This window comes from Pholcus phalangioides, unplaced genomic scaffold (genome assembly GCF_987345545.1).
Source record: "Pholcus phalangioides strain wild (caught in Gottingen) unplaced genomic scaffold, Ppha-v1.0 ptg000018l_1, whole genome shotgun sequence".
Taxonomy (NCBI): Eukaryota; Metazoa; Arthropoda; class Arachnida; order Araneae; family Pholcidae; genus Pholcus; species Pholcus phalangioides.
The window spans coordinates 17,973,958-18,000,997 of record NW_028301611.1 but is presented as its reverse complement, the minus strand read 5'-3'; the positions used below and the strand labels follow the sequence as shown (position 1 = coordinate 18,000,997).

At 39.7% G+C, this 27,040-nt stretch overlaps 1 protein-coding gene across 9 annotated transcripts in view; it reads right to left on the bottom strand.

Moving 5' to 3' along the window:
* The window catches only part of AhcyL1 (Adenosylhomocysteinase like 1), a 160,882-nt gene that overhangs the window by 47,048 nt on the left and 86,794 nt on the right, over positions 1 to 27,040 (bottom strand). The window contains exon 1 of one of the 9 annotated variants that reach the window (XM_089247698.1): positions 24,313 to 24,580. The exons of 7 other annotated variants lie outside the window; for them this stretch is intronic. In XM_089247698.1, the coding sequence (XP_089103824.1) occupies positions 24,313 to 24,354 (42 nt within the window). In that variant the 5' untranslated portion in view covers positions 24,355 to 24,580. Of the gene's footprint in view, positions 1 to 24,312; positions 24,581 to 27,040 lie in introns of those variants that run through there. One more of the 9 variants, XM_089247697.1, reaches the window with a different exon arrangement.

Sequence of the window (27,040 nt, the reverse complement as noted above, 5' to 3'; positions counted from 1 at the left end):
CTCCTCTGGCTGTTATCGTAACTGGCACCGTTCCAAATTTTTATGGTTTCAATATGGATGACGAAGAGTTGAGTTTTAGACTTTAACTCAGCGTTATTTAAATAGATATAATTTCGCTAAAAATTGTATAAACATTTCTGAAATCTATGAAGATGGTGATGTATTCGAATAATGTTCGACAAAAGTTTGCGAAGTTTGAAATTTCGAGAATTTTCAGTCAACCAGATGAGGATCGGAGTCGATAACCTTATGCAGTGATTGAAAATGTCTAAAACCAAATCGAGGAAAAACTCACACGCGACCACTCAGAAATTAGAAAAAAAATTTAAAAAGACATCTGAAAGTACAGTTCTCTCACGTAAGCTTAATTATACTGATCGGAGGAAAAATTGCATATATTGATATTCAATGTGAGTGGCATGTTTTTGAAATGCAACAAAAACTATCCATTTTTTTATCACTGATTTTTTTATTTATTTTTTAAATCGTGCAATAGCCTGGAATATTTCATCACACCGACAATACTAAACAGACATTACGCTATATCAATTTCAATTGTTTTGTCTCCTTCGAAATTCTTTGTGCAAAAAATCATCCGCTGATGTAATGCTGTCAAAAAAGTTAAACGAATTACATTCATTTTCCCTCCAAACGAGCTGAATTCTGCAAGAATGGGTTCTTCAACGAGTCAAAAAAATAAAGTATACCCGTAAAATCTTGAACGCTTTTCCTTGGAGCATAAATAACAAGAAAAATGCTCAGAGCATTGGGGGATACGATATTTAAAAAAAATACAGTAATTTCCGCTAAATAAGCTACTGGAATGTCATATACAGATAAGTCACTAGTGGAAAAAAAAATGTTTTCTAAGCGTTTTTTTACGCGTCATAGCTTCGTATAATCCGCAAGTAATTTTCATTCAAGAGTAGGATGACCATATTTCCTCTAGAGAAATACAGGAAATTGGGATTCCAAATACGGGACATCACCAATTATCGCCAAAAATGACGCCAGAACCGACCAAAGTCGCTAAATATTGTTGAAATAACGGAAAAATCACAATGGCGAGAAATGCAGCATTACTGCTAATTGCAGTGGATTAAAATGAATTCCACGAAAAAAAAAACGTTCACCAAGACAAACGTGGGAGATTAATATTCTCATTTATTGTTGTAATTATCATAATATAATTTATAAGTTGAAAAATAATTTCAATCTTTCACTTCAATACAGAATAAAAATTCAAGTAGGCTTCGTGCAAAATACGGGAAAAACCGGGACACTTTTGCCAAAAAGTCGGGACAGCCAAAAAAACAGAAAATACCGGGACTGTCCCGGGAAATACGGGACGTATGGTCACCCTATTCAAGAGGGGGGGAAAATCGAAGACAACTGCAATCTCATCAAGTTTACCTTCTGTTTTCTCTTTGCTGCGAATTCTTTTTCACCTGTATGTAATATGAAGAACAACCAAAAAAAAAAATGAATATAGGAGAAATAATTCCCCACAGCCCCTCCCTCTTAGTTTTTTCACCAGTCCTCAAAAATCATTTCTCCCATTTATGTATTTTTTCCCATATTCCGTAAATTACTTCTATTTATTTCATTTTTTGCTGGTCCTCAAGTTATTTCTTGCACTTATTTTTTTGCCGGTTTACTAATTATTTCTTCTCTTACTTCTTTTTATTGTGGCAGGTTTATCAATTATTTCTCTGTTTATTCTCATTTTTTGCTGGTCCTCAAATCATTTCTCCTACAAATTTATATTTTGCCTGTTTACCGACCGATTGTTTCTTTTTTTCTGCCCGGCTCTTAACAATTATTTCTCTTCCTTTCTCTTTTTGTTTGCGGGTAAAAAAACTATTTGCTAGCACTCAAATGAAGGTTCTCATTATTTATTTACTCTACTTTTTGCCGGTTCACCAATAATTTCCCTATTTTTTGCCAGAAGTTTACCAATTAGTCTTTTTTTTTTCTCCCTTTATTTATCTTTGTCATTTTTCCCATTCATTTATTTATATATTTTTTTTTATTTTTGCAATTACAAAAATTATTTCACTATTTCTTTTTCTTTCGCAATCCCGTTCTCCAGATTATTGCTCTCATATTTTGCTCGTTTACCAATTATTTTCCTATTCCTTTGCCTGTCCTCAAATTAATTCTCTCATTTATTTTTATTAATTATATTTTTTTGCTGGTCGTCAGATTATTTATTCAATTCATTTTTTTTGCCGAACCGACTTCAAGTTATTTCTTCAATTTTATTTTTTTGAAGGTCCGCAAATTATATATCTCTCTCGCTTCCACTGCTCATCGAAATGGTTCAACCACTTTTAACAGCCCGCAGTTGTGAGAAAATTTTAAGGAACACTGTCACTGAACGTCGTACATAGGCAACCGACAAAGAAAAGAACAAAAGCTCTCATCCTGATGGTTTTCATACGTTCTTCGGAGAAACGAACAAAATTCTCTCCAGAGTAAAGATGAAGAACTTATGAGTGTGGAAATGAGTGCTGTATCGGAGGGGGAGCCGCCGTTTGCTGCAACGCGTCACAAAAAAGGTCATAGAACTATAACACGCTGAGAATAAATGCCGCTTTCAAGTGGTTCGAAAATGAAACACACACACTATATATGACAGAAGCTATTTGGCGGGTCGACAAAAAAAAAATCGTCGACATTTTCTTTTCTCCAACCCTCTTGAAAGACATCAAGAGACCTACACGTCAGAAGAAAAAAACGCTTCAGAAGTGATGAGGCAGATGCACTTACGAATTAATAATATTAAAAAAATGTCAAATGTCGCTTCTCGAAAGGTGACTGAGCGGCCTTAAAATAAACGTTTTTCCTAGGAGCACACGCTGCTTGTGTTTACAATCAACAGCTGGAGCTCAAGAAAAATTAATTGCAAGAAAAATCTGAATAGTGGCAGCGGTGTCCTAGCCAAAAAAAAAAGCATACGTATATTAGGCGTCATTTCAAATAGATAAACACACCTTGAGAATGGTGACGCAATGTTCCTAATACAGTCCATGCCCGTTATTATGATCACATCGAGACTCGGGCTTTCTGATAACGATAACCAAATGACAATATCAGAAAACTTCCCGTTTGGCCGAACGGGAAGTACGGTAAATGGGGATCGATTCACAAAACGGGACAATATTTTCCCACTTGGATTGGTTGCAAAATGTTCAATCGTTCCCCCCCCCCTTTTCCCCAAGTCTGTTCTAAAAACGCGATTTCTTTCCCGCTTAGGGTAAAATTCTGATTTTTTTTCATTCTGCCATTTCATTCGAAAATGAAACTAATGTAAATCATGAATTACGGTTTTTTTTTAATGTACATAACACGTTTCATAGATCCCTTGAGAAACTCTCTCGGAAAAAGAAATTTGAATCGGGTCAACTGAGAGAAACTGATCAAGAACAGAAGGAAAATTCTTTTCGTCATATTTTTGGCCTCGCTGTAGCAAGAGCATTGCAAAAGCAGCTCCGCCCGTGCATGGATTACAGCGAATACTACGGACCGATTACGGAGTGCTGAAATGTGTTTGTTAATAAGGGAGGGAGAAGAGAGCACCTCTCTTAGCTTTTTGTGCAGCTAAGCACATAGTGTTGCAGCCTAATAACGATAACTTGCAGGGAAAAAATAAGTTTGCTCAAACCAAAGCTTAAGAATGCGTAAAAAAAAAATCGATAACATTATTCGAATTCCCAATAGCAAAAAACGAATTTTTCCCCATATTATGATATTGGTCCGTTAAGTTCTTCGGAAAAGTCATAACAATACCCAAGTGATAACATAAAAAGTGATTTCAATAAGCGGCATCTACTGTATCCCAAATCAAGTGTCGCGACTCCGTCTCACAACACTCTTCTGTTCACTGATGAATATTCCGAATGAAGACACTACAATGTATGCAGGGTGGTCATGAACTCCATCGACGACTAGAGATGGATTTACGGTTTGCCGCCGCCTTCTATTCTATTCAGATTTTCTTGCCCACTCATTCCTCGAATTCGCCAACCTGTGTTATAACCTACGTGTCCCCCTTCCCATAACTACACCTGTGTCGATAAGTCACTGTTTTGGTCAGTCATTTGCGCATTGTTTTGCTCATTCCCTTGCTCACAAAGTCTCTACGTCACTATTATTGTGACTCACTGATCTGGTCCCTCGCGCTCTAGACAACTCTTTCGGTCATTCTCATGATTGCACAAGCTCTAGGTCACTGTCATTCACATACTTACGCACGCTCTAGGTCATTCTTTCGCTCATTCACATGCGTGCGTGTGTGCAAGCTCATGGCGCTCTTTTGGAGCTCACTAGCCTGATCTTTCGCTCTCTAGGTAACTATTTTGATCACTCACTGACCGGGTCCCTCTTTAATTTCTTGCTTGGGGGGGGGGGGAAGGAGGAACACATCAAATTATTAGTCTCGATAATGGTCCAGGGGCAGGTTTCTGCTTGTGCAAGTGGAACAATCAATGAGAGGCTCCATTCACTGATAACAGATCTTTTACCCTAAAACAAACGCGGATCCAAATAAGGCAATAGAGCGATCGCCCTCACAAGAGCCGAATAACATGGAAGAAATTTACCTGTCCCGTAAAATACGGGATGATTCAATGCACCTAAGCAATAAGTAGCTTCTCTGACTCATCGTCCTGGACCCGCCTATCTCGCTTCGTTCGAATTCTGCCTCCACTCCATTAGAAGCTAAAAGGTACATGCATTTGGTTCATTCACAGATGAAGATGTACGCAGCGAAGCAATTCGCTCCTCTCGGCTCATCATCTTGGATCCTCGCCTGCCCTAAATGATGGGGGGGGGGGGGGAAGAGAGAGACAAAAGTTCTTGTTTTGCTTAAGTTCACCCTCATGTCAAATACGGGTCCTGCCGTTTAAGATCCTTCAGGAAGATCTTGTCGCGAGAATCATTTCTGATGCGGGCAAGATGAATCCCCACATCGTGGGAGTGGATACGGCAGGGTTCTACAATCTTTTATCCGCTGGTGACCACTTTGCAACAACACCCCTCGACGTCTTCTTCAGCAGCTACTCTGACCATTCCTGGAATCGACTGTTGTTACTGAATGAATTGTTAATTTCTAGCTGTATCGACGTGCGTAAGTTACTGAACTATTTTTGTACGACTAAAAAAACACCGACCCAATGACTTAGTCGGTAGAGTTCAAGAAACGGCCTGTATCAGCAGAATGCTTGGTAGAGAACTGGTAGAGTAAAGTTAGAGAGTGAGAGTCATTAAACCTTTGAAAAAACCTGCATACAAAACACACACTCGAACCCATATGATCATGGTGGTAACACCACTAGGTGGCGAAAGGAATGACTTCGTTTCAAATTGATGGTCGAATAGAAGGCAAGGGAGAAATAATTGGCAAGATAAATCTCAGACGCCATCAAGTTCTCGGGAGTTTTTTTTTTTTTTCTCTTCCAATTCCAGACGTTTCGAAAACACTCCAACAGTTATTTTTACGACTGCACAGAGGCATTTCTTGTACAACTTTCACTTCACGTCACCCAGGAAGGAAACCTCTTGCGAGTGAGTAAACATCCATCTCGACTGTAAACAAACATACTCTGGCAAACACGTTTTTCTTTCCCACAAATACGTTTTTCCCGTTGTCGAGAAAGAGAGATAGATACTCGACACTTATTTCAATGTTGACAACCGACGAGATAAGGAAAAGATAACATCTCTTACCTTTCCTCTCTTAACCTTGTCTATACCAATCCTTTTACGACAAGGAATTAAAAAAAAAAAGACCGATTTCCGGAACGCTCCCGTGATTCCACGCGTCGCTACTACATAAGAAATTTTCTGAATCTCGTGGGGCATGTACTCTGCAAGAATTCATTCCCCTCCAAGTCTCTCCACAGATATACAAGTCACGAGTCAGAGAGTTCTAGAGAATGTGATGCCATCTTCCAATGCGAGGCCTAATGCACATTAGTTAGCTTTGAGCTATCTTTCCAGGAATTGATTTTGAAGGAGGATGGAGAGCTTATACATCTATACGTTATTTGTCACCGTGTAGTTCACGGGTGGCGAACCCACGGCAAGGCGTGGTATCGGGAGTGGCACGAGCTTTTCAAAAATTAACGAAATTCTCTCCAACTTTCTAACAATCCTTTTCTTACGAATGATGGTCTTCCAGGCTGCCAAACCTACATTCAGTATAGTAGGAATTATTAAAATAATTATGTGAGATGATTTTCTATTCAATGAGTTTCTGTTCAGTTTTTCATCTAAGAGAATGGTGTACGATATTCAGGAAGTCCACATGGGAGACATACGTTCTATGTATACCCATGAATTCTTGGGGTAGGGGGGGGGGGGCTAAAGCCCTCTTACAAAATTGACTGGAGAAGGGATGGGGTACCAAGCACTCCCGAGTCCTCAGGTTCCGGTGTCTATGCTTAATATGGTGTAAGTAAGATGAACTTTTCTACCGATATACGTAAATGCAGAATCTGAATTGCGATAATCGAATTTATAACTCAAAAATAAAAGCAATTTAGAACTGAAAAAAATGACGAACATAAGAGAGCTAAAGAATATTTTGCAAGAACAAAGAGAATGCTAGTGTCCCATAAAAACGAGACATATGGTCTGCGCAATTGAAATTCGTAGCGTGGCACGCGCATCGAAAGCAATCTTGATTATGGCATGCCATGGACAAGGGTTGGCCACCACTGGGGCAGTTCATCACCGCACTAACCGATTCGCGATCTTGATTCCTACATCAGCGACTTCCAAGTTTCAATGAGCGGAAAGTCAATATTTTTTTTTAATTCTACGCTATCTCACATAAGTTCAGCTACCTTGCGAGACCTTGGTGAAGGATAGCGAGCTTATATCAACGTCATCTGTCGGCGTATAGCTCAAGCCACGCTAACTCGAAAGTCGTGTAATTTAGATCAGGGTGGCCAACTCGCCGCACACGTGCCAAAAGTGGCAAGCGACGGTATCGTATCAGGAGTGGCACGCGAACGCTTTTCAGAAATTAAACAAATTCTATTCCATTTTTTATAATGAAAGAAATTCACTCCAAGTTTTAAACAATCCTTTTCTTTAGAAATGATGGTCTCGTAGGCAGCCTCAGAAGTGAAGTGAGTGATGTGTAGTGGCTGAATATTTGTACTGTTTGTAGGACTGTTGCTCTCTGTGGCGAGACTTTTTAACGGGGAGATCGGCTCGCATTTGCGCCTTGAAGTTGGGAACCACAGAAAACCAACTTCAGCCGACCACCACTGTGGTGACGGTGGGGCTCAGACTGTTAGGTACACGCACTCAGACTGTTACGTACACGCACTCAGACTGTTAGGTACACGCACTCAGACTGTTACGTACACGCACTCAGACTGTTACGTACACGCACTCAGACTGTTAGGTACACGCACTCAGACTGTTAGGTACACGCACTTACACTTCCTCCGGCACACCTCACTAGGTAGTAAATTGCCTATGGCAATAGACCTGAGTTGTGCTCGGTTTGAAAAAAAAAAGGTTCTACCTTGATCACGAGAACGAACTGCAACTGGGTTCCTATAAAAGCTGCATTAAGAGTCACTTTCAAGCGGCTTTGGTTCCTATCACTCAAGGGATAACAGAGAAAAAGAGGTTCCCAGACCACACCTCCAAACCAGCTATCCTACTAGACCAGAGGTCCTCAACCTTTTTATAGTCGCGAGCACTGCGTGTACTCCTCATCAAAATGAGAGCAAGCTTTATAAAACTTTTATAAAATAATATTCAGTGCAAGGCAAAAATAATTCAATTGTGTAATCCAAGTTCACGTGCCCGTTGAAACGAATCCCCAATAATTTTGTGGAACCCCGGCATTTCCGTGAAACAAAATCACATTACGCATTCCTGTGTCTCTAGTCGCGATGTCACCAAATAAAGTGCTCATTACAGGACAGAATCCGTCATCCTCCCCTCAAGAAGTTTGAATCATTCTATGAATACCTACATCTAATGAACGCGAGTGCATTCCGCGGCTTCATAATAACTCTGTTCGATTTTACCTCGCCATCAAAATGCCATACCGAAAGCGTGATTGAAGTTGTAATGACGAGCCACATTATTTGTAGGCTCATGGGGAGACCGTGTTTTTTTTTTTTTTTTTTGGTCGAAATCGATATCGTCCATCGAGGAGGTGACGCTGGAATTGAGGGGGGGGGGGTGGTAAACGCTATGACTACAGCATGTGATCCCATGGGGGTGGGTTTAGTAAGACGATCGCTAACTTGTCCGGAAAATTCACCAACAACAGTTTGACATTAGTGATCTGTATAGGTCATGGTGACGGACTCACATCGCGAGGACCCGGGTTCGAACCCCCCCCCCCCCCCCCCCCAGTGGTGGCTGGCTGAAGTTCGTTTTCTGTGATTCCCGATTTCGAGGCGCAAATGCGAGCCGATCTCCCCATTAAAAAGTCTCGCCAGAGAGCAACAAACACGCATATTCAATCATTTCACTTCGCTCATAGTTAGAAAAATTGGTGGCAGGTGACAGCACGCACAATGAGTATTACACAGAAACTTCACGGTAGGTTCACAGCACGTATATTCCAACATGTACCGATTCATTCGAAGTTCTGCAGAGGAACGTGGACGAGGTGCTTGTGTGGTGTAGTACAGTGAGTGAGTAAATGAACAATTGAATGAATGATAGAGTGGGCAAGTGAACGAGAGAGTCTCACTAGGTTGCTCACTTACTTCCTAGATAGCTCATTCTATTTATCAACTCACTAGGTCGCTCACCAAGTCATTCGCTCACTCACTTGATCATTCGGTCTACCACTGGGTCACGTACTCTGTCACTCCTTCACTCACTTACCACTCTATCACTCACTCCTGTATCATTTACTAACTCACTCGGTCATTCCTCGCTCACCAACTCCGGTTATATATCGCCATACGGCAATTTCCAACCAATGAGGTCGGGTGGGAAATGAAGACGCCATCTATATCGGTGGTCGCCCCAGGCTCGGTGGGTAAAGAACTTGTTCCTGTTGTTCTTGCCCGGACTCGAACTCGTGGACTTTGACGGTAACTTTCATAGTAGAAGACGAGCATCTTACCACTGCGCCACTCGGACAATTCGCTCACTAACTGGCTCACTGACTCGTGTTGAAGTACTGTTGTTGAATTTTTCCAGCGGCGAACTTCCTATCGATGAATTTTTTCAGCGGTGAATTGTTGTCTGTGAATTTTCCGTTTGCTAAGACTAATAAATTTGTGAGAATCTGATTCAGATCCATGTGTGAGGGCGTTACTTTCTCTTTTATTGGATGTTTGTTCAGCCGCACTGATTGTGTGCAGAAGTGTCCGTGCGTCAGGTTTCCGCGTTCTGAAGGTCAGAATACGTGCGTACGAGGCCTCGTAATTGCACGCGTCGTCTCCCGAGAGGAACTCCGAAGATGCACGTGGAAAACTCGTACGTCTTTCTCTCTTTTTTTAAACGATTCCATAACGTTCCAACTGTATGCGTAGGGCTCGATACATGCGTGATTTACACATTGCAGCGTTTCTCTCTTTCAGTGAACTGCATTCAAATATCGGGTTGCTTCTCCGAGAACGTAGCTATGTTCCTTTACGTGCAGGCCTCATAATATGTCGTTCGTTACGCATGCATGCAAGTGCTATGTGGCTGGCTGCTGTTGCCGTTCTTTTGTTGTGGTTTTCTTTCCTCGATGATGGTATTTGTGTATTGTGTCATAAACATGTGATTTCGACATTCGCTAAAATTGTATTGGAAGGAAAGCAAATTATTGTTATTTTTACTTTTGACATAGTTATGTTGTATGTTTCCTTAGAAGTAAGTGTGTTGTTTTCCAATACTTTTTCTAAGATTGGATCGAACCCGGAAGCCACTAGAATTAGTTTGACCTCGGAAATATGACCTCTGACCTTGTATGCAGTGTTGCCAACTGTCAAAAAAATTTTCCAACTAGATCCTTTCATCAAAAACAACCAGAAGCCGGGCTTAAACAACAAGAATTAATTTTAGCCATTACTTAGATGACCATATGTTCCGTATTTTCCGGGAAATCCCCCCCCCCACTTTTTAACGTAATTTAATAATAGACTAGTAGTGCTTGGGAATTTTTTTTCGAGAAAAATAATATCAAAACATAGCAAGAAAAACAAATAGATGAGTATTTTTTCCAACTGAATGGCTGGAAAAAATACCAGATCTAGATGGAAAATAACTACCAAGTTGGCAACACTACAGGTTATGGCCTTCATGATGGAAAGCATAGGCGGAGATAAACTTGTAAGTCTGGGGAAGGGGGGGGGAGCACGATGGTTATGATGTCAATTCATATATACACATATACATTGAAGCAGTCGACTCCAACTTTGACGTTTTGGGGGGGGGGAAGCATGCTCCCGTATCTCCGCCCATGATGAAAAGACAGGATTCATTCTTTTGTAGGGAGAAATGGGGAGAAAAAACTTCCTCAATGGTTGCTGGTGGAGTTCTCTCTTTCCCCCACTATTTCTCCCTATTGAAGAATGAACCTCGTTTTTTCGTCATAAAAGCCATACAAGGCTTTCGTGGTCACACCATAGTGGAGATTATAAATTTGATGACGAATTTTGAGCTGACTTGTTTTTCGTATCTAAATGCAATAGGACTTCGATTGCCTGTTGAGGTGTAATCAATAAATAAATGGATTGATGGGGGTCCGTGCAAGATTGCTGTCGTTCGGTCGAAACCAATGTCTGGTAGGAAGGAACCATTCAAGTATTACGTCAACAGAATTTCGGCCATTTTTGACCCCCCCCTCCTACTGCATATTGGGATCAAAGGCGTACATGTACGCTGGAGGGCACAGGGGGCTCGTGTTCCTTCTCCCCCCCCCCCAAGACAATCAAAAACTAATTTTTGATTTTGATTTTACAAAATATTTTGTAAAAAGAATTGAAGTATCGAAAGAAAATACCTTTATATGTAAATGTAATAAATTTCTGTTGAACTTCAATGCTATTTGCTATGCTTCAAGGCTTATGTAGGCTTCAAGGTTACTTATACTAGCTCAAAATTTCTTTCTAACCCCTTTAAGCGGTTTTTAAATTTTTCTGGACCGCATATATTTTGTAACTGTCGCAGTAGAAATCACTAAATCGTATAGAAATTGCCACAAGTTTTCAAGAATATTTTTTTCCCCGATCTCGTGCAGTGATAAATGCTTCCCTCCCCGAAAATAATAGAGAAAAAAAAACAATTACGGGAAAAAAAAATTTCATTTTCTGTTGTTTATGCTGTACGTAATATTATACTGCCTCAAACGGAAAGGAAAAACCACCCTTCCTCTTCTGTTATCGGACTTTGAACAAAAGCTGACTCCGCCCACTGGCAGTTGTTTGACAGGGGGGGGGGAGGAAAACATGTTATCAGGAGAAGAAAACTGACAAAGGTATTTGGGCTCGGGGATACCGAAATGGGAGAGTTTTAAGAACCCGAGATACTTCGGGGTTACCGAATTAAGGCGGATTGCCGCCAAGTATTACAATTGACACGTTTAAAAAGAAGTACGATAAACATGTTGGGGTAAATCGAGAAGCTATCCATTCTTAGAATAAGACAACCATAAGTATTCTTTATGGGCATGGTATAATATTTTATCATGTGTATATATTGTTTATAATTTGTGTTAATTGCATTTTTAATTGGGTTGCTGTTTTTTTGAAATATATGACAACCATATTTTTATGGGCATCTTTTTATCAGCCACCTCGTTCGGCATTTTGTCTGTTGTGGCGTTGTATTTGTAAGGGTTATGAAATTTCTGGTCCCTTCCTTCCCCCCTCAAGATTTTTGTGACCCTTCGGGAGGTCGATCATGCGTCGCCCCTGATTGGGATTGCCATTCGAAAATATGCATAGCGAGGCAGCTGATCACCACCGTCTATGTATGTACGGGGATCATTTTTCACATTACAGACTGAACACGCATTTTTAGCTTGTGCTTTCAGTTTTGAGCATTAATGGAGTGGTATCGATAGTAAAGACGTCATAAGAATGGTTCATATTTCCATTAAGGGGTGATTGGTGACGTAATCATCATTCAAACCCACCCCTTGTCATCAAAAGTCAGGAAATTCAAAACCCACTGTCAGTGCTGACGTAATACTTGAATGGCCTTACAGCTGTTTTGACACTGTGGTTGCTGGGCGCCTCTTTTTCTCCATTGCATCTGTTGCCTTCCTGAGGAAGGGATTGATATCACTTGGGAGATGGGAACCAGATGCGATCGGCTCTCAAGGTAGGATTGCTGATCTGAGTTAATGTGCGATAGCGTGAAATCTGTAAAATGTTGACGTTACATTCGCCGTAATCGAAATTCACTGATGTAGCAGTTAATGGAAATTACGATTCAGGAAGTGAGTGCATTTTGAGCTACACTCTCTGACCGTGTAAGCGCTTTTCAAAATGTCTGGTACTATTGCTGAGCTAATGTGCAAATAGTGTGGAATTGGAGGGGAGAAAAAAAGATTATTGGGATCTGCTACTGAATGAGCAATTTATCGCGATTACGAAACTGGTAGTTCCTTTGAAGCCGAACACTCAGACAAATGACGTTGGTGTAAGCTCGCGCTCGCTATCCCTTGGCGAAATTTATGTCTTTTGTAGGATAGCAAAGCTAACGTGCAATAATGTGGGATTACAAAAAAGATTATTGTTGTTACATTAGCTGGAATCCGGAAGTCACTGATGTATCAGTTAATCGAGATTACGAAACGGGTGGCGCGTTTTAAGTTTCATGCTGCCAGAGAACGTCGGTGTACGCTTGCCATCCTTCGCGTAAATCAATGTCTAGTAGGATATCTGAGTTGATGTGCTGTAGCGGGGAATTAGTAAAAATATTGACGTTGTATTCTCTGGTATCCGCAAGTCGCTGATGTACCATTCAATCGACATTATACTGCTGGTGCATTTTGAGCCACACGATGATAGATGACGTCAGTATTAGCTTGCTATCTTTCGCCAAACTCTACATGTCTGGTAGGATAGTTAAGCTAACGTGAAATAACGTGGGATTGCAAAGAGATAGATGCCGCATTCGGCAGCCATTTATGTGGCAGCCAAATCGAGACTATCGGGTCGTTTTTACATGCTGACAGAGGACGTCAGTGCAAACTTGCTGTCCTTCGCGAAAATCAATGTCGGATAGGATAGCTGAGCCAGTGTACAGTAGCGTGGAATAGCGTAAAGATTATTGTCGTTACATTTTCCCTGGAATCCGGAAGTCACTGATGCAGCAGTCGATCGAGATTATAAATTGGGGTGTGCGCATTGGGCTACACGCTGACAGGTGACGCCAGTGCTAGCTGTCCTTCGGCGAAATATTTGTCTGGTACAGGCATCTTCAATCCGTTTCTCGCGAGCACTACGGTCCTCCTCTTAAGCACCCATAGTGCTCGATGCTCGTGTCCGATTTCGTGCTCGCGAGCATTTGATTGGCGTTCTAAAAACACCCTGTACAAATTGCATTCGAAGATCGAAGTCATCCTGATTTCATGCATTCGTATGATAAACTTGCCGTAAGAATATTATTTTATAAAATATTTTATTTAAGTTCGTGGCCTTCATCTTACTGGCACAGGACGTCCGTGGATAATGTCTTATAAGCACAGGAAAGAGGGGTGGGGGTCAGTTGACTGCGCCTTACTGGCGCATACGTGTCCTTACTCTCTCTTATGTGCATAGGGGATCCGTGGAACACAATAGGTTAAGTACCCCTGGTTGGGATAAGTACTTCGCACCATTTTCATGCTGAAGCATTCCGCACAATGTATGCAACTATGGCTCATAAGTGTGTGTGTGTGGGGGGGGGGGGGGGGAGGCAGATCAATACAGTCGAATCCCATTATAACGAACGCCAAGAGACTGGAGAAATCACTTCGTTAAAACGAAATTTCGTTACAAAGGAATTCCAGGTTACCTAGAATTGTTCTTATATAAACTTATTTGGAGGATTAGAAAAGTGTTCGTTAAAACGAGATTTTCCCTATAACGGTATTCGACTGTAGTGAACGGGGGATTTTCCGTCTCCACTCCCATCCGCTTATGCTAATACGAATTTTTTGGGGGGAAGAGAATACCAGTCGTCTCTAATACTCCCCCCTTCCCACATTATCCACCTATGCCATTGCCTCTCAAACCTGAGGCTCACAGGGTTCCAGCCCTGGGTTCTCGGGAGGGGGGCGATTTTTTTTTCCCCCACACATAAATTCACTATGGAGGGCATGAAAATGAAAAGTTAAGCCTGGGAGCCCCCTCCTGAGTATATAAAAGATATATTTTATCAAACTTTTATACTGTAATCCCGGCCTTAGCGAAAGTTTCATAAATCGGCCATAAACTTATGGACTTGAAGCTTGCACAAGACTTTTTCCTCTTTACCATTTGTCAAAAAAAAAGACGATTATTTATAGTTTCTACGTGAAAAATTTCTCCGTATGTGATTCAGAAGAAATGCAACTTGCTTTGCACACGACCAACTGAGCCTAATGCGATTTAACAAAAATATTCAAAATGACTGGTGTGCAAAACGGAGAAGTACATCCTCCCCTTATAGAACAGCACAGAGAAAAGCGATATGAATTGGACAAACAACATTTTTGATACCAACTAGGATGATGATATTTTCTTTGATAAGCAATTTAGATGGACTCCATGGTTTTGAATATTAGCTGAGGAACATAGTTCTTGCTAGAAATGATATGTAGCGCCAGACGAGCTGCAGTAGTAGTGTTTACAGTCTATTCAGTTTCCCAAACTTTTTATTCCATCGCCTCCTTCATCAGAAACTTCCCCCCTCCCTCCCATCGCCCTCCAACTAAAGTAAACTAATAAGATCCTAATCCGTAGCTTCTATCACCCCCCTGGACCATTCCATCGCTCACCGGGGGCGATATTGCCCACTTTGGGAAATAATGGTCTAATTTGCATAATCGCGATCGTTCCGGAAACGTTAAAGTGTGTTCTAATAGTACGCAAAATTTTGTTCGCTGTTTGCAACTTTTAGCTGTAGTACGGGACGTGTAAAACGTCCGTTGAAAAATCTAAAATTCGTTACATCATTTGATTCCACTGGAAATCCAAACTTAGTGATTTCAGGGCAGCAACCACGATACATTCCGTCTTTGGAGAGTCCACTATAATTGCCCGAAGAGAAGAATACTGGTTTTTACTAAGGACATTCCCCTTCACAATCCAGCTGGAAATTGCCTGGTGCGAGGGCAAAAAAAATCGCAAGGAGGTCATGTTGTCTGTCTGTCGGGATTACCGTGGAATAATCTTTAATGACTTTCTTCCGGAAACATATTTCTTGCTCTTTTTTGTGTATCCTCTTTTTTTCAAACAATAAATTTCTGGCAAGAACTTTGTTTCCCACCTAATATTACTGACCTATGCAATGGCAGAGCCATACTTTGGGAATATAGGTATATCAAGATAGTTTCTATTCCAAAAGGGGAATGCTCCTGCACATGTTTCAGAGTTTTAAAGGTGTCGCTTTGAAGCCAATTCAGGTGGAACCTATCGAGTGGTCAATGAAAAGTTTTTTTCTTAATCCTACAGAGCACTCTGGTGTTGAATTCTGACTCATGAAGGGCACAGGAATAGAATCTCATTGCTGTCATCAAACAAGCTTAGAAGACGGTGGCGCGAAGAGTTATTTATGGCTTATCTATTATAAAAGATAATAAAGTGTCTTTCTGGGTTAAAACAAAATTTTTGCAATAATTTCCAACTCTGTGTCTTTGTTTTTCCAAGTTTTGACTTATTTTATAATATAAAAATCTTTTTTCTGGAGCAGTGCAGCGCTCAAACATTATTTCTACTAGAAAAATGTTTAGTTTTACTTGTAATTATCGCTCTGAAATGTTCATATACCTATTTATATTCACAGTTTTTCGAGATATGGCGATTTTTCGGTTGCCCTAAACTTTTTCCCACCACTTTATGATCCAGGGAGTAATAATGCGTCCAAACACCAGTGGAATAAATTCAAACAACCCTATGAAAAAAGTTATTTTTACCTCCGTTTATTTCTATTTTTTTATTAATGATTTTTCCCCCACACTTGTGATACATCCTTCTACTACATACATATAAGAGTGAAATAGAACAGCTAGGGTGAGGATGACAAGAAATCTTCGTATATATCCATACTTCGTTTACCTCTACTTTCTCTTACCAGTACTTATCTGTTATACTGTTTTCCCTTCATTTGTTTTTTTCTCCTTTTCTCCTTTTTCTAACATGGGGCTAGGTTAGGGAAAGGTTACCATATTTATCGCCGATTCACAAATAAAGATCATAAGAATTTCTTACCAATAGCTTATAATTGAAAGGGTTAAGATCAGAAGCCCAATCGATCCTGTCGAGGTATTTCCGCAATATCTCAAATGAAAAGGATGAAGAATGATAATAGATGGAGGGGGGGGGGGGCGTCGATGTACTTCGCTCTACTTATAGTAAGCACATAGTCACAAGAACGAATATAATACGCTCTTTTTGCGTTCCAAAATATTCACATACTAATAATAATGTCAATGAACTTCTATTCATGAAAAATGATGGGAAAAATATGAAAAATTTTTTTTATCGGCATACACTTTTGCGTTGTTGGAAACAAAACCCTCCACGAGAGGCTGACGCGGAAGCGGATGGATTGCCACGACTTCCGTTTCCCAAAACCCGAAACAGGACGTGCGACGGATATTAGACTTTTTCTGACATGTCGACTCAATCTCGAGCGGAACAGCTCCGACGTCCGTGTCGTTTAAATGCGGCTTTCCTTTATTATATAAAATTCAATCATCTGCGTCTATTTAATAACTGCATAGTCCCGGGCTTTTATTCAAGCACGAGTCGTAAAAAATAGGTTTCTGAAGAATAGAAAACAAAATTCACCAAGTTCCTTAAATCTACAACATGGCTAGGAATCGATTAAAATTGTAAACTGGTTAATCAAAATTTTTAAATCGATTAATCGATTGATAAATCAAAATTGATTAATCGAATTTCAATCGAATGTTTTTCTTAACCATATAATATTTATTGACGCTATAAAAAAATATTTTATTAATTCCAAGCACCTATTTTCGTCGGTTTTGTAGGCAAATATAGAAATAGATCAACCCTCTATCGTCGAAGTGCTATTCGAGCAGAATAATTTTGAAAAGTAATTTCACTCCGCTCCAAAATTTTAAGGGTTAAACTAAAGGGTATTTTTCTTGAATGAAAAACTGAGAAATAACTATTTAAAAAACATACCTAAAATTCAAAGGCAAAGCATTTTCATTGCTCAACGAAATTTGGAGTAAAATTGAATTTTGATACGTGAATCGGCGGTATTGGCAAACACTGCTCATTGGTTCACTCAATTGAATTTTTTCCCGCATAATCGAATACCCCCGTTTAATTGGATATCATGTGCTGGAACCACTGATAGCTTGTGTTAATGCGATATAATACCACACCAATAACAGAGAGGAGAATTCTTAGGATCCGGGACTCTTACCCAACGAATCACGGTTTAAGAAAGGCCGACTGCAACTGGGTGGTAGGGTGTCTATACACGAAACATGGAATTTAACACGTACAACATATATACACGTTATTTCCCCCTCTAATAGAAATTCAATTCAAGATGTTCACCCTGGAAGTGACAAGTATTTTGACGCGAGTTTCAGCCAATACCTCCTACTCACTTCGCCAGGTACAACCGCTCAAAAAGATTCGGCATGGCATGAATTCGTAGATGAAGCTAAAGAAGAGAGAGAAAAAAATATATACGTGTATTTTGAAAAAAAAAGCTAACTAAACAGTTTCAAGGGCGGACAACATCGACGGGATACACACACACAAAACTTATAAGCCAGCTGAGTTTGTTTACCAGACGAAAAGATAACAACAGCTGTTTCGGAAGTTTCTCTGAGAATTGAAAAGACGCGAGTTCGCTACGAATCCACAATTCAATAAGTACAGACCTGATATTTGCAGCAGAGGAAAAAAAAAAAAAATACAGAGACCTGAAGGAAAGGAATAGAAATGTGTTCGTGGGAGAGGAGAACAAGAGAAATATAAACGCATATTAGAGAAAGACCGTCTTCTCTCGGAACATTTCTCTACACCTCGACCGAAAAGTTATCGACCCAAGCCGATGCGGCAGCACAGAGAGAAGTTGGAAGTGACGCAGTCGGCTCCTTGCCAAAAAAGAACACCCCCCCCCCCCCGTCATCCCGAGACAACTTGTAAAACGCTGGCTGTGCTAACATCATTTACGAACGCAACACCGAAAAGGCATGGAAAATGCCACCGATGAGAACATGACATCAAACAACAACAAGGTATTTATCGAATTAAACGGAAAGTTCGATGTTGAACGGCGCCGTGGAGAAACACTGCGTATTCATTATACTTATAACCGGTAACTAAATAATACATCACGTAATAAACAACGCACACACATCAATATATTCAACGCCCATCAATCTAAATAATGGAAAAACAGTAATTACGGTCACAACCAACGTTGTCTCTAAATATTCATGCATGAAAGCAGTTATGTACATGATATTTTTTGTTATTCCAGGCCAATGGATCTGTTCAGAATATTTTGTTAATTTTTCTTTCAATTTATCATATTGTTAAGAAAAAATTAGAAATTTGTAGAAAGAATGGGATGGCGGAGAATGTTTTCGATGATTTTCGAATTTTCTATGGTGGTATAAAAAGCACCGCCAAAAGCGAAACTGAGTAATGGAGTAGTTGAGAGAAAAAAAAAACTTGTATATGTGTTTGAGAAGCTGTATGTCAGGGGCTCCCTGTTTAGCCGTTTGTTGTACACTCGCTGCTTGTGAATACGCGTAATTAACTGTTCTGAATGAATCCGTGACGTCCTATATTTTGGTTCGGCCCTTACTCATTTCAAGGACTTGTGTGACAGACATTATCTCGAGCAATATGTATGGATCGAGATATCACATTAATGCCAAAAGCGTGACGTCTGTTTGGTCTGTAGGGCTGAACTAGGCCTCAGAATGAAGCAGTGTTTCCCAGCCTGTGGTCCGTGAGTACTTTGAGAAGAGGGTCCACTCTACCATTTTCATTCACTACCAAATTGAATTTCATTTAAGTGGGTGGGGTCCGCGTCATCAGAAAGATAGGGAAACACTAGAATAAAGTATGAGTGAACAATTTTGCTTCAAAAAAAACACCCTAGAAATTCCTACGACATGTTCGTACGAAAAGTTAGAAAGACAAATTTTGTAGTATAGTTGCAATTTGCATTTTTATCTTCTTTTAAAACTTGATTCAGATTTCTTTATAATCCTTTCAGATTCAAGCATTCATTTTTTTTTCTTTTTGTAATTTTTAATGTTTTGCATTTATGGTACGCAAAAAATGCATTCAAAATATAAATTCCGCTCGCTGCAGAAAGATTTTTTTTAAATGGGAGACTAGCTCGCATTCACGCCTTTAAGTTGGAAACAACGCAGAAAACCAGCTTCAGCCGTTCACCACTGTAACGTCAACGGGGTTCGAACCTGGACCCTGATGATGAGAGACTAGCAAGATGCCCATACGACAGCCCAGCTTTTATATAGGCTGCAAAATCTACCAAAACATTTTCGATAGACAATGATGCGACAATATAATTTTCATCACTTTCACGTGAATGCCATTTCGCCATTCCCCAAAAAAACAAATGTGAGATAGAATCTTCAAAATTTTTAGAAGTTTGTTTCTATTCTGAAACAAGTGAAAATATCATTTCGGGGTCCGATTGACAACACTTGCTAGGTCGGCTTAACGCATGGTACGTATGGCCTTCAAGTGTCAAGCGAGTCTCTCGTAAAAATGAAACCAAAACTAAAATATTGAGTTTTATTAGCAATACAAAATTCTAAATTAACGGTGACTGGGAATTAAAGTTTAGGCGAATGGACGCATGAACACAAAAAAATGAGAGTATATGGCTACAGGGCTCTCACTCAGCGCCACCTCCATGCATGGGTCCATCCGGAGGTGGGGGGGGGGGGGGGGGGGTTAAGTGCATAGATAGGTAGTCCTCGTGACAATGATACTTGGTCCAAATTGGTAAGCGGTACTTCCAGATAGGTGGGGGTTTCGTGCACATTGTTTGAAGAGTTTCCAATTTTATGTAAAAATTATGAAAGGTACATTCGCAAAAGTGCTGCTCCCTGAAGCGGAGTGTGGAGACGCCGCATCATCTCAGGAGTTAAGTAACATGAGAACGCCATGCGTTATCCGGGTGACCCACCCAGCGAAGTTTGACTGTATATGCGTTTCTGAGATTCGCGGATTTCTTTACCTGGGTTTTACTGGAGAGTCTGAATCTACTATATGGGTTTGAAATTTTTTGTCCGTTATCGAAGCTTTTGAAATTCTGATTTATTTACCTGAGTTTCTGAATATTCAGTATTTGCACATTTCTGAGATTCTAAATTCTTTATCCGATTTTCTGAGGTTTTTTATCCAAGTTTCTTAATACACAGAACAGTAGACTCTCGCTAATCCAGCACATATCAGACCAGAGTGTCCCAGATTACCGAAATCGCCTGATTACTGGAAGTCAATTGAAAATCACATTTAAATAATATAAACTGTGCACAGGCAAACAGTGGCATGTTTTTCTCTTCTATCCTGGAAAAACACTCCGCCTACAAATCTCCGGATTATCTAGAGTCTACGGTATTAAATGCATTTCTGAGATTCTGAATTCTTTACCCGAGTTTTCAAGATCCTGATTTTTTTTTTATTCGAGTTTCTGAATATAAAATATTACATGCATTTCTGGGATTCTTAATTGTTTATCCGAGTTTGAGATTATAATTTCTTAATTCCGAGTTTGAGATTCTTCATCCAACGAAACTTCAAACTTTTCTGTGAACTCGAGCGATTATATACATAACAATAAATAACAATTCACGGCGACTTCCAAGTAAATCACCAACCCAAGTGTGGCTTCCACAAATTACAAAACAACAAATAATCCATTTGGTCCGAGTTAAAAGTTTAGGATCAAAGATATAAAAATAATAATAAAAATCCCACAAACTACTCTAAAAAAGAAAAATTTCCAATCCTTTATAATAAGGACTTCTAGAAAAGACTTTAAAGCGGTATCTAAAAGTAGAAAACAAAAAAAATCTGGTACAGTAAATAATTACTATTTCCCTCCTTTCTCTCTCTCCCCCCCCCCCCCCGTTTCTATATAATAAAGCGGAGGAAAATTCCAGCGAGACTTTGTCGATAAATCTATTATAACCGAATTCTTCCTACTCCTCCCACAAGTTATAGAGACATTCTTCTCCGAAAGATTGCAAAAAATAAGGGGCGGGCGAGCGGCTATAGGCGCTTGAAATATTAAAATTCTTTCTTCCATCCTTACAAAAATCTGATTACGTTTCTAAAAATAGCGCCCGCTTCTTCGAAAATAAAATAAGTATTTTCCTCCCGTAAATCCCGCGAAAATAAAAATAAAAAAAAAGACCGTCAAATTTATTTTATTTTTTTAGCCACATACATTTTGATGTCCCTTTAGACATCTCTGCTCCACTACCTTCAACTTCGAACCACATCCGGGAGATTTAGCATCACCATCATCACTAAAAATCGACGAGGAGCCGGGGATGAAGGTCACGGAAAAGTCGCCTTGGAGTGGGGGAGAAATCCTTACGCCACTGCGAGGATATTCCGCTACTGTGCTTTTTTTACACATTTCCTTCAAGAGAACTTTGTCGCAAATAACAAAAAAAAAAAGTTTCGCTACAAAGTTCTCCTTTCGGAGAGAATTCCCGCGCCTAGGATATAAGACAGTAATAAAAATAGGAGCGCTGGAGTAAAAGGACGATGTCATCGACGGCATAAAAATACAAATTTTGTTTTCCTTGTCAAATGAATGGCATTTGGAGGAGGAAAGGACTCTTACAAAGCTCGACATAAGCTCTAAAAATCGATATAAAACTCTAATGGTTGATTGGAATGTCATTCATAAAAATACGATCGATCTCTCCATGATCGTGAGGGCTTCGTTAATGTGTCAATAATAGACACGTGGGAAAACGAATGATGAGCTATGATTACAAGTGCGAGTAAATTAGATACGTTTGTATCGATGACACCAACTCGTACTAAATTTCTTTGATTCGAGAGAGAACACTATTTTATAATTATATTATTATGTAACTAGAAAATTACACAATATTATCATTTTATCCATTATTAACACTCTGCCGGTGGATGCTACGTCGAAGTGGACTCGACGTCAGGGAAGAACAATGCTTCATTGCCATAACGGTCTGTTACGATTATAGGAAGGCCACCGTGAATTTGGTGTATCAGAACTTGTAAACTATCCAAAAAACGTAGAAGCTGGCCACCAGGGGCCTTCCTGATTGCGGAGGGGGGGGGGGGGGGAGAAGCTGTAAAGTACGAACTTTGCCAACGAAGCCCCGAAGGGCGACTTATGGCCCACTGTAGGGGTCAGGCATCGCTATAAAAATTCTGATTCTGGTTCAAGTCTCGAAAAAAAACTCTGGTCATTCATCTCTCACACAAACCACCCTCCTTCTCAAGATTTATTTTTTCTCAACCACTCCCTCTCCCCCCCTCCCCCAGCTTCAACATGAAGCGATATCGCACACTATGAAGAAAACCCGATTTGGAGATAGGGCATTGTCCATTTTCTCAGAAACATCTCATTCTGTCTGTTTACATTGCATGAGTAAATACACCTTGACGATCTTTCAATATTTATAAAACGGCATAAAAATATGCTACGGATAATCAAGCGTCAGTTCAGCTACGTCGAGATAATGATTGCTCCGATCCTTGGTTATGTCACATACTCATTCAGTCACTTAGAACCGAAATGGTCTCAGAAACTCAGTTAATGGACAAAGGATCTCAGAAACACTGATAAAAAAACAACTAGAATTTCAGAAACTCAGATAAATTTGTAATGGATAAATAATCTCATACAAAAAAACTACAGAAACGAATACAATAGATTCAGAATCTCATTAACACCCAGATTTACTGGGTGAAGAAATCATAATCTTAGAAACCGAAATGAAGAAATCGTAATCTCAGAAACCCCAGATAAAGAATTCAGAAACGCAAATAAAGAATGAAGAATCTTATAAACGCACAATAATAGATTCATAATCTCAGTAAAACAACCAGATTTTATTGGGTTAAGGAATCAAAATGTCAGAAACCAAAATGAAGAAATCAATTTTAGAAACCGAAATAAATATATCAATCTCAGAAGCACAGATAAAGAATTTAGAAACCCAAATAAAGAATTTAGAAACCCAAATAAAGAATTGGCAATCTGATAAACGAATACGACAGACTCAAAATCTCAGAAAAACTCGGATAAATTAATTAGAATTACAGAATCTGAAAAACCCAGGAGAAATAAATTAAAATTTCAGAAATCCAGAAAAATTAGAATTTCCGAAACCCACATAAATAAATCAGTCTCAGAAAAATAAATAATGGAATTCAAAAACCTAATCACCGAGTTCGTATAAATTAATAAAGATATCACAGTATGAATATCGATTAAAACAAACAAAAAATAAGGTGATCCGAATTAAGCTCATCTCCCGGGATCTTCCAAAAACTAATCAATCACACCCACCAAGCAACAATCAATTCGTAAACATTCCCTAATCCTCTTATAACGAATCGGAAACAAACCGTTATCCCCCCTGTGTAAACTCACTAACGAGCAGGACAGACATTATCGATAAGACATATAAGGTTATCCACAGGTCAAGTCGAGTCGGTATCGTCCCATAATCACCGTAATTATCATAATTCGATATTTATTGCCTCATAGCAACACGCAACAACGGATGTTAAGTTTGCGGTAACTACCACGAAAATAAATTCATTCACGTTAAAATCCGAATGTGATTGAACAAATATTATCCGGGAAACAACGCGGTCGATATTATATACTTTACATTCAAGAGATTCACACTAAAATCTCCCTTGACTATAATAAGCAGTATTTATACACACGTGCCTACACTTCTTTCATTTAGGTGAATCCCATTAAAACAAACAAAATCAGGCGAATATTAGGTATCTAAAGTTTATAAGTCATCTATAGACGGGACAATTTTCCGTATATATACGCCACGCATATTATGCCATATCACCAGATATTAGGTTCTTAATTGAGAATGATAATAACGATAATAAAAGCAAAACTCACCGATTCGTTGTTATCATGATTTTCGCTGGACATTTTGACCATTTAAAAGAAGAAATCAATTTATTTTGAACGGAACAAAGGTCACTTCAAAAAGGAGGGGGGAAAGGGGAGTCTGAAGTCTCCTTAGGAGAAAAAAATGGACCTAAAAGTATGTATGTAAATACAATTTACGCGCGGAACAAAACAGCCCACCTTGAGAACTGAAGGGCAACTTCGTACAGAGAGAAGCGGATGCTGCTTCTCTTATGAAAGAACGAGGAGCCAAAGACACCAAAGAAAAACAGAGCGCTAAAGCTCTGGTGGTGGTGTGTTGTGTTTCCTCTAGTCTCTTTTCTTATTCTCTTACCGTGTGTCTTCTCTCTAGCACGCTACGGGTTTCGAACACACACCACTGTATACTCCGGGATCTCGATGGCGCGCATGCACTTTCCCAGGTTGTTGGAGGGGACCCGCTGCAAATTGCGCGAGTTTTCCCGGACAGTATACAGGCGTCCTTCGCTTTACGCGAATTATTGGTTGCGCAAAATAGTCGCGTAGAGACGAAATTGCGTATAGTGAGGTGAATTTAATTTGTTTGTGCGTGCGAGAGAGAGAGAGCAGGGGAATGCACAATCTTTCGAACTCGCGGACCAGAAATTTGTATGTACACAGGCTGACCATATAACCTGTATTTTACGGGACATTCCCGTAATTTTAATACCAACTTCTTCAAAAAATATCCCGGTTTTTCCTTATTTTTCAACGAGGCTTACTTTAATTTTTGAAATCAAGAATATACATTAATTCCGTGACAGAAATTAATATCTTAACGATTTCTTTGGCTGCAAATTGGCAGCTTTATTTGCCTATGAAAACTTTCCGGCTTAAATTAGGAACTCTATCTATCTTAGACAATTTTTTTTCGCTTGAATTGGCAACTTTGCCTGCCTTTGAAAACTTTTGTGACCGTAAACTGAAGTCAAAAATATTTAGAAAATCCTGCAGAATTATTACGGGTAACTCGAAAAAAAAAATTAAATATTAATAATTTAAACGCCAATAGAAATGTAAAGAATGACTCTGAAAATCCCGTAACCATAGAGAGTTGGAGTGAGGCCATTCAAACAACATGATCAAGTCACAGCCCCCTTTAATATCGGTAACGTATATAAAGGCGTCTTAGATCAAGTATAGCAGACAAAGAAAGAGAAAACGAGAGAAATAACTAGTTTTTTTTCTAGAAACAGAAGCTGAAGGAAAATACGTTTTCTTTATAGATATAGCCAAGAAGCGCGAGAGGTGATGAGTAGCCGACTGTTATAATTTGAATAATTTTCTGCGGCTTTAATAACCGCATTCCAACGTTAATTCTTTTTTATGTGTTTCTGGGGAGATAAATGTACTGGAATTTTTTCCAGACACCTTGGGTGGGACCCTTTCTTTGTCAGCTACGTCATTTAAAAATCCAACGGATTTTGTCATCAATGGACTTAACTATGTTACATCTTCGGTTTGGAAGCCAATTTTCACGTTTAAGTTTAAATCCAGGCCTAATTTCACAGGTGAAATTTGTAAAATAAACTTTTCAAAATCGCGTTATAGCTAAATCGCGTAAAAAAAGCGGGGCGTTACCAGTACATAAGCGGATCGCATCCAAGCATGTGTGATGAACAGAGCACCTCAAGCAATCAAATATCTTCGATCTTCGTTATGTGGCACGGGTTATTCACTTCCTAAAGAGAAACACGTGTCAGAACTAGAACAGAGCCGGTTTTTCAAAAATGCTCTGGTACAGCCTGTGATTCCTACTAAAGACGACGACCGAGCGTTGTCGTGAGGAAAAAAAGCGATATATATTAATATAACCCTTTATTAGATAACCTCATATATATATATAGCGTTCTTTGAGGCAGAGGCGTGGTAAGGAGGAGAAGGACCCGTGCCTATAGGCAGCCAATTTCGAGGCCTCTGAAAATTTGTGGGACCCCGGGCACGTGTACGTTAATGTATGGACACGGAGTATGAGCAGCGTAACTGACATCATACGCGGAATACTCGGGATATTTCGGATCACATTCAATCGGAAAATAAAAAAAAATGGAATAGACCGTGTTGCAGATACGGCCGCAAATTTTTACGTCAATGCGTTCTTTGTGCCGTAAATCGCGAGGTAGGTAATGATATAATTGAATTGGTATTGCCAGATTTGTCTTAAAAAATGCATATCAGTCGACAGCATTAGCTTCTGTTTGCGTTGCAATCCTCTCGACGTATGGCACATAACAATTTCGTTACGGAAACGCGCCTGGTTGCACAGACGATAAAATGTATCAAAACCAAAATGAATACCTATTGAATTTGCCTTAACGAGATCTACCCGCAGGCATCAAAAGCCATAGTTGGAAAAATTAATCGCAGATGACAGCACTACACATAACAAGCATTAGACAGAAACACTCCACGTTAGATTCACAACACACGGGCACGCACATTTCAGCATGTACCAATTCGTTAGCAGTTCTGCAGAGGAATATGGACGAGGTGCATGTCTGGTTTAATAGACATCAAAAGCACTGACGTATACTGAATACTTCTCGAGATACGAGTGTTTAAATTATTTCTTTACACATCTTTTTGCGAATGCACCAAGTACCCGATATCGTCAGATACATCACCCAGGGCCGCAACTAGATGCTTGGACATCCGGGTCAAACGCGCATTTTGACGCCCCCTTGTAATGTTGAAGGAG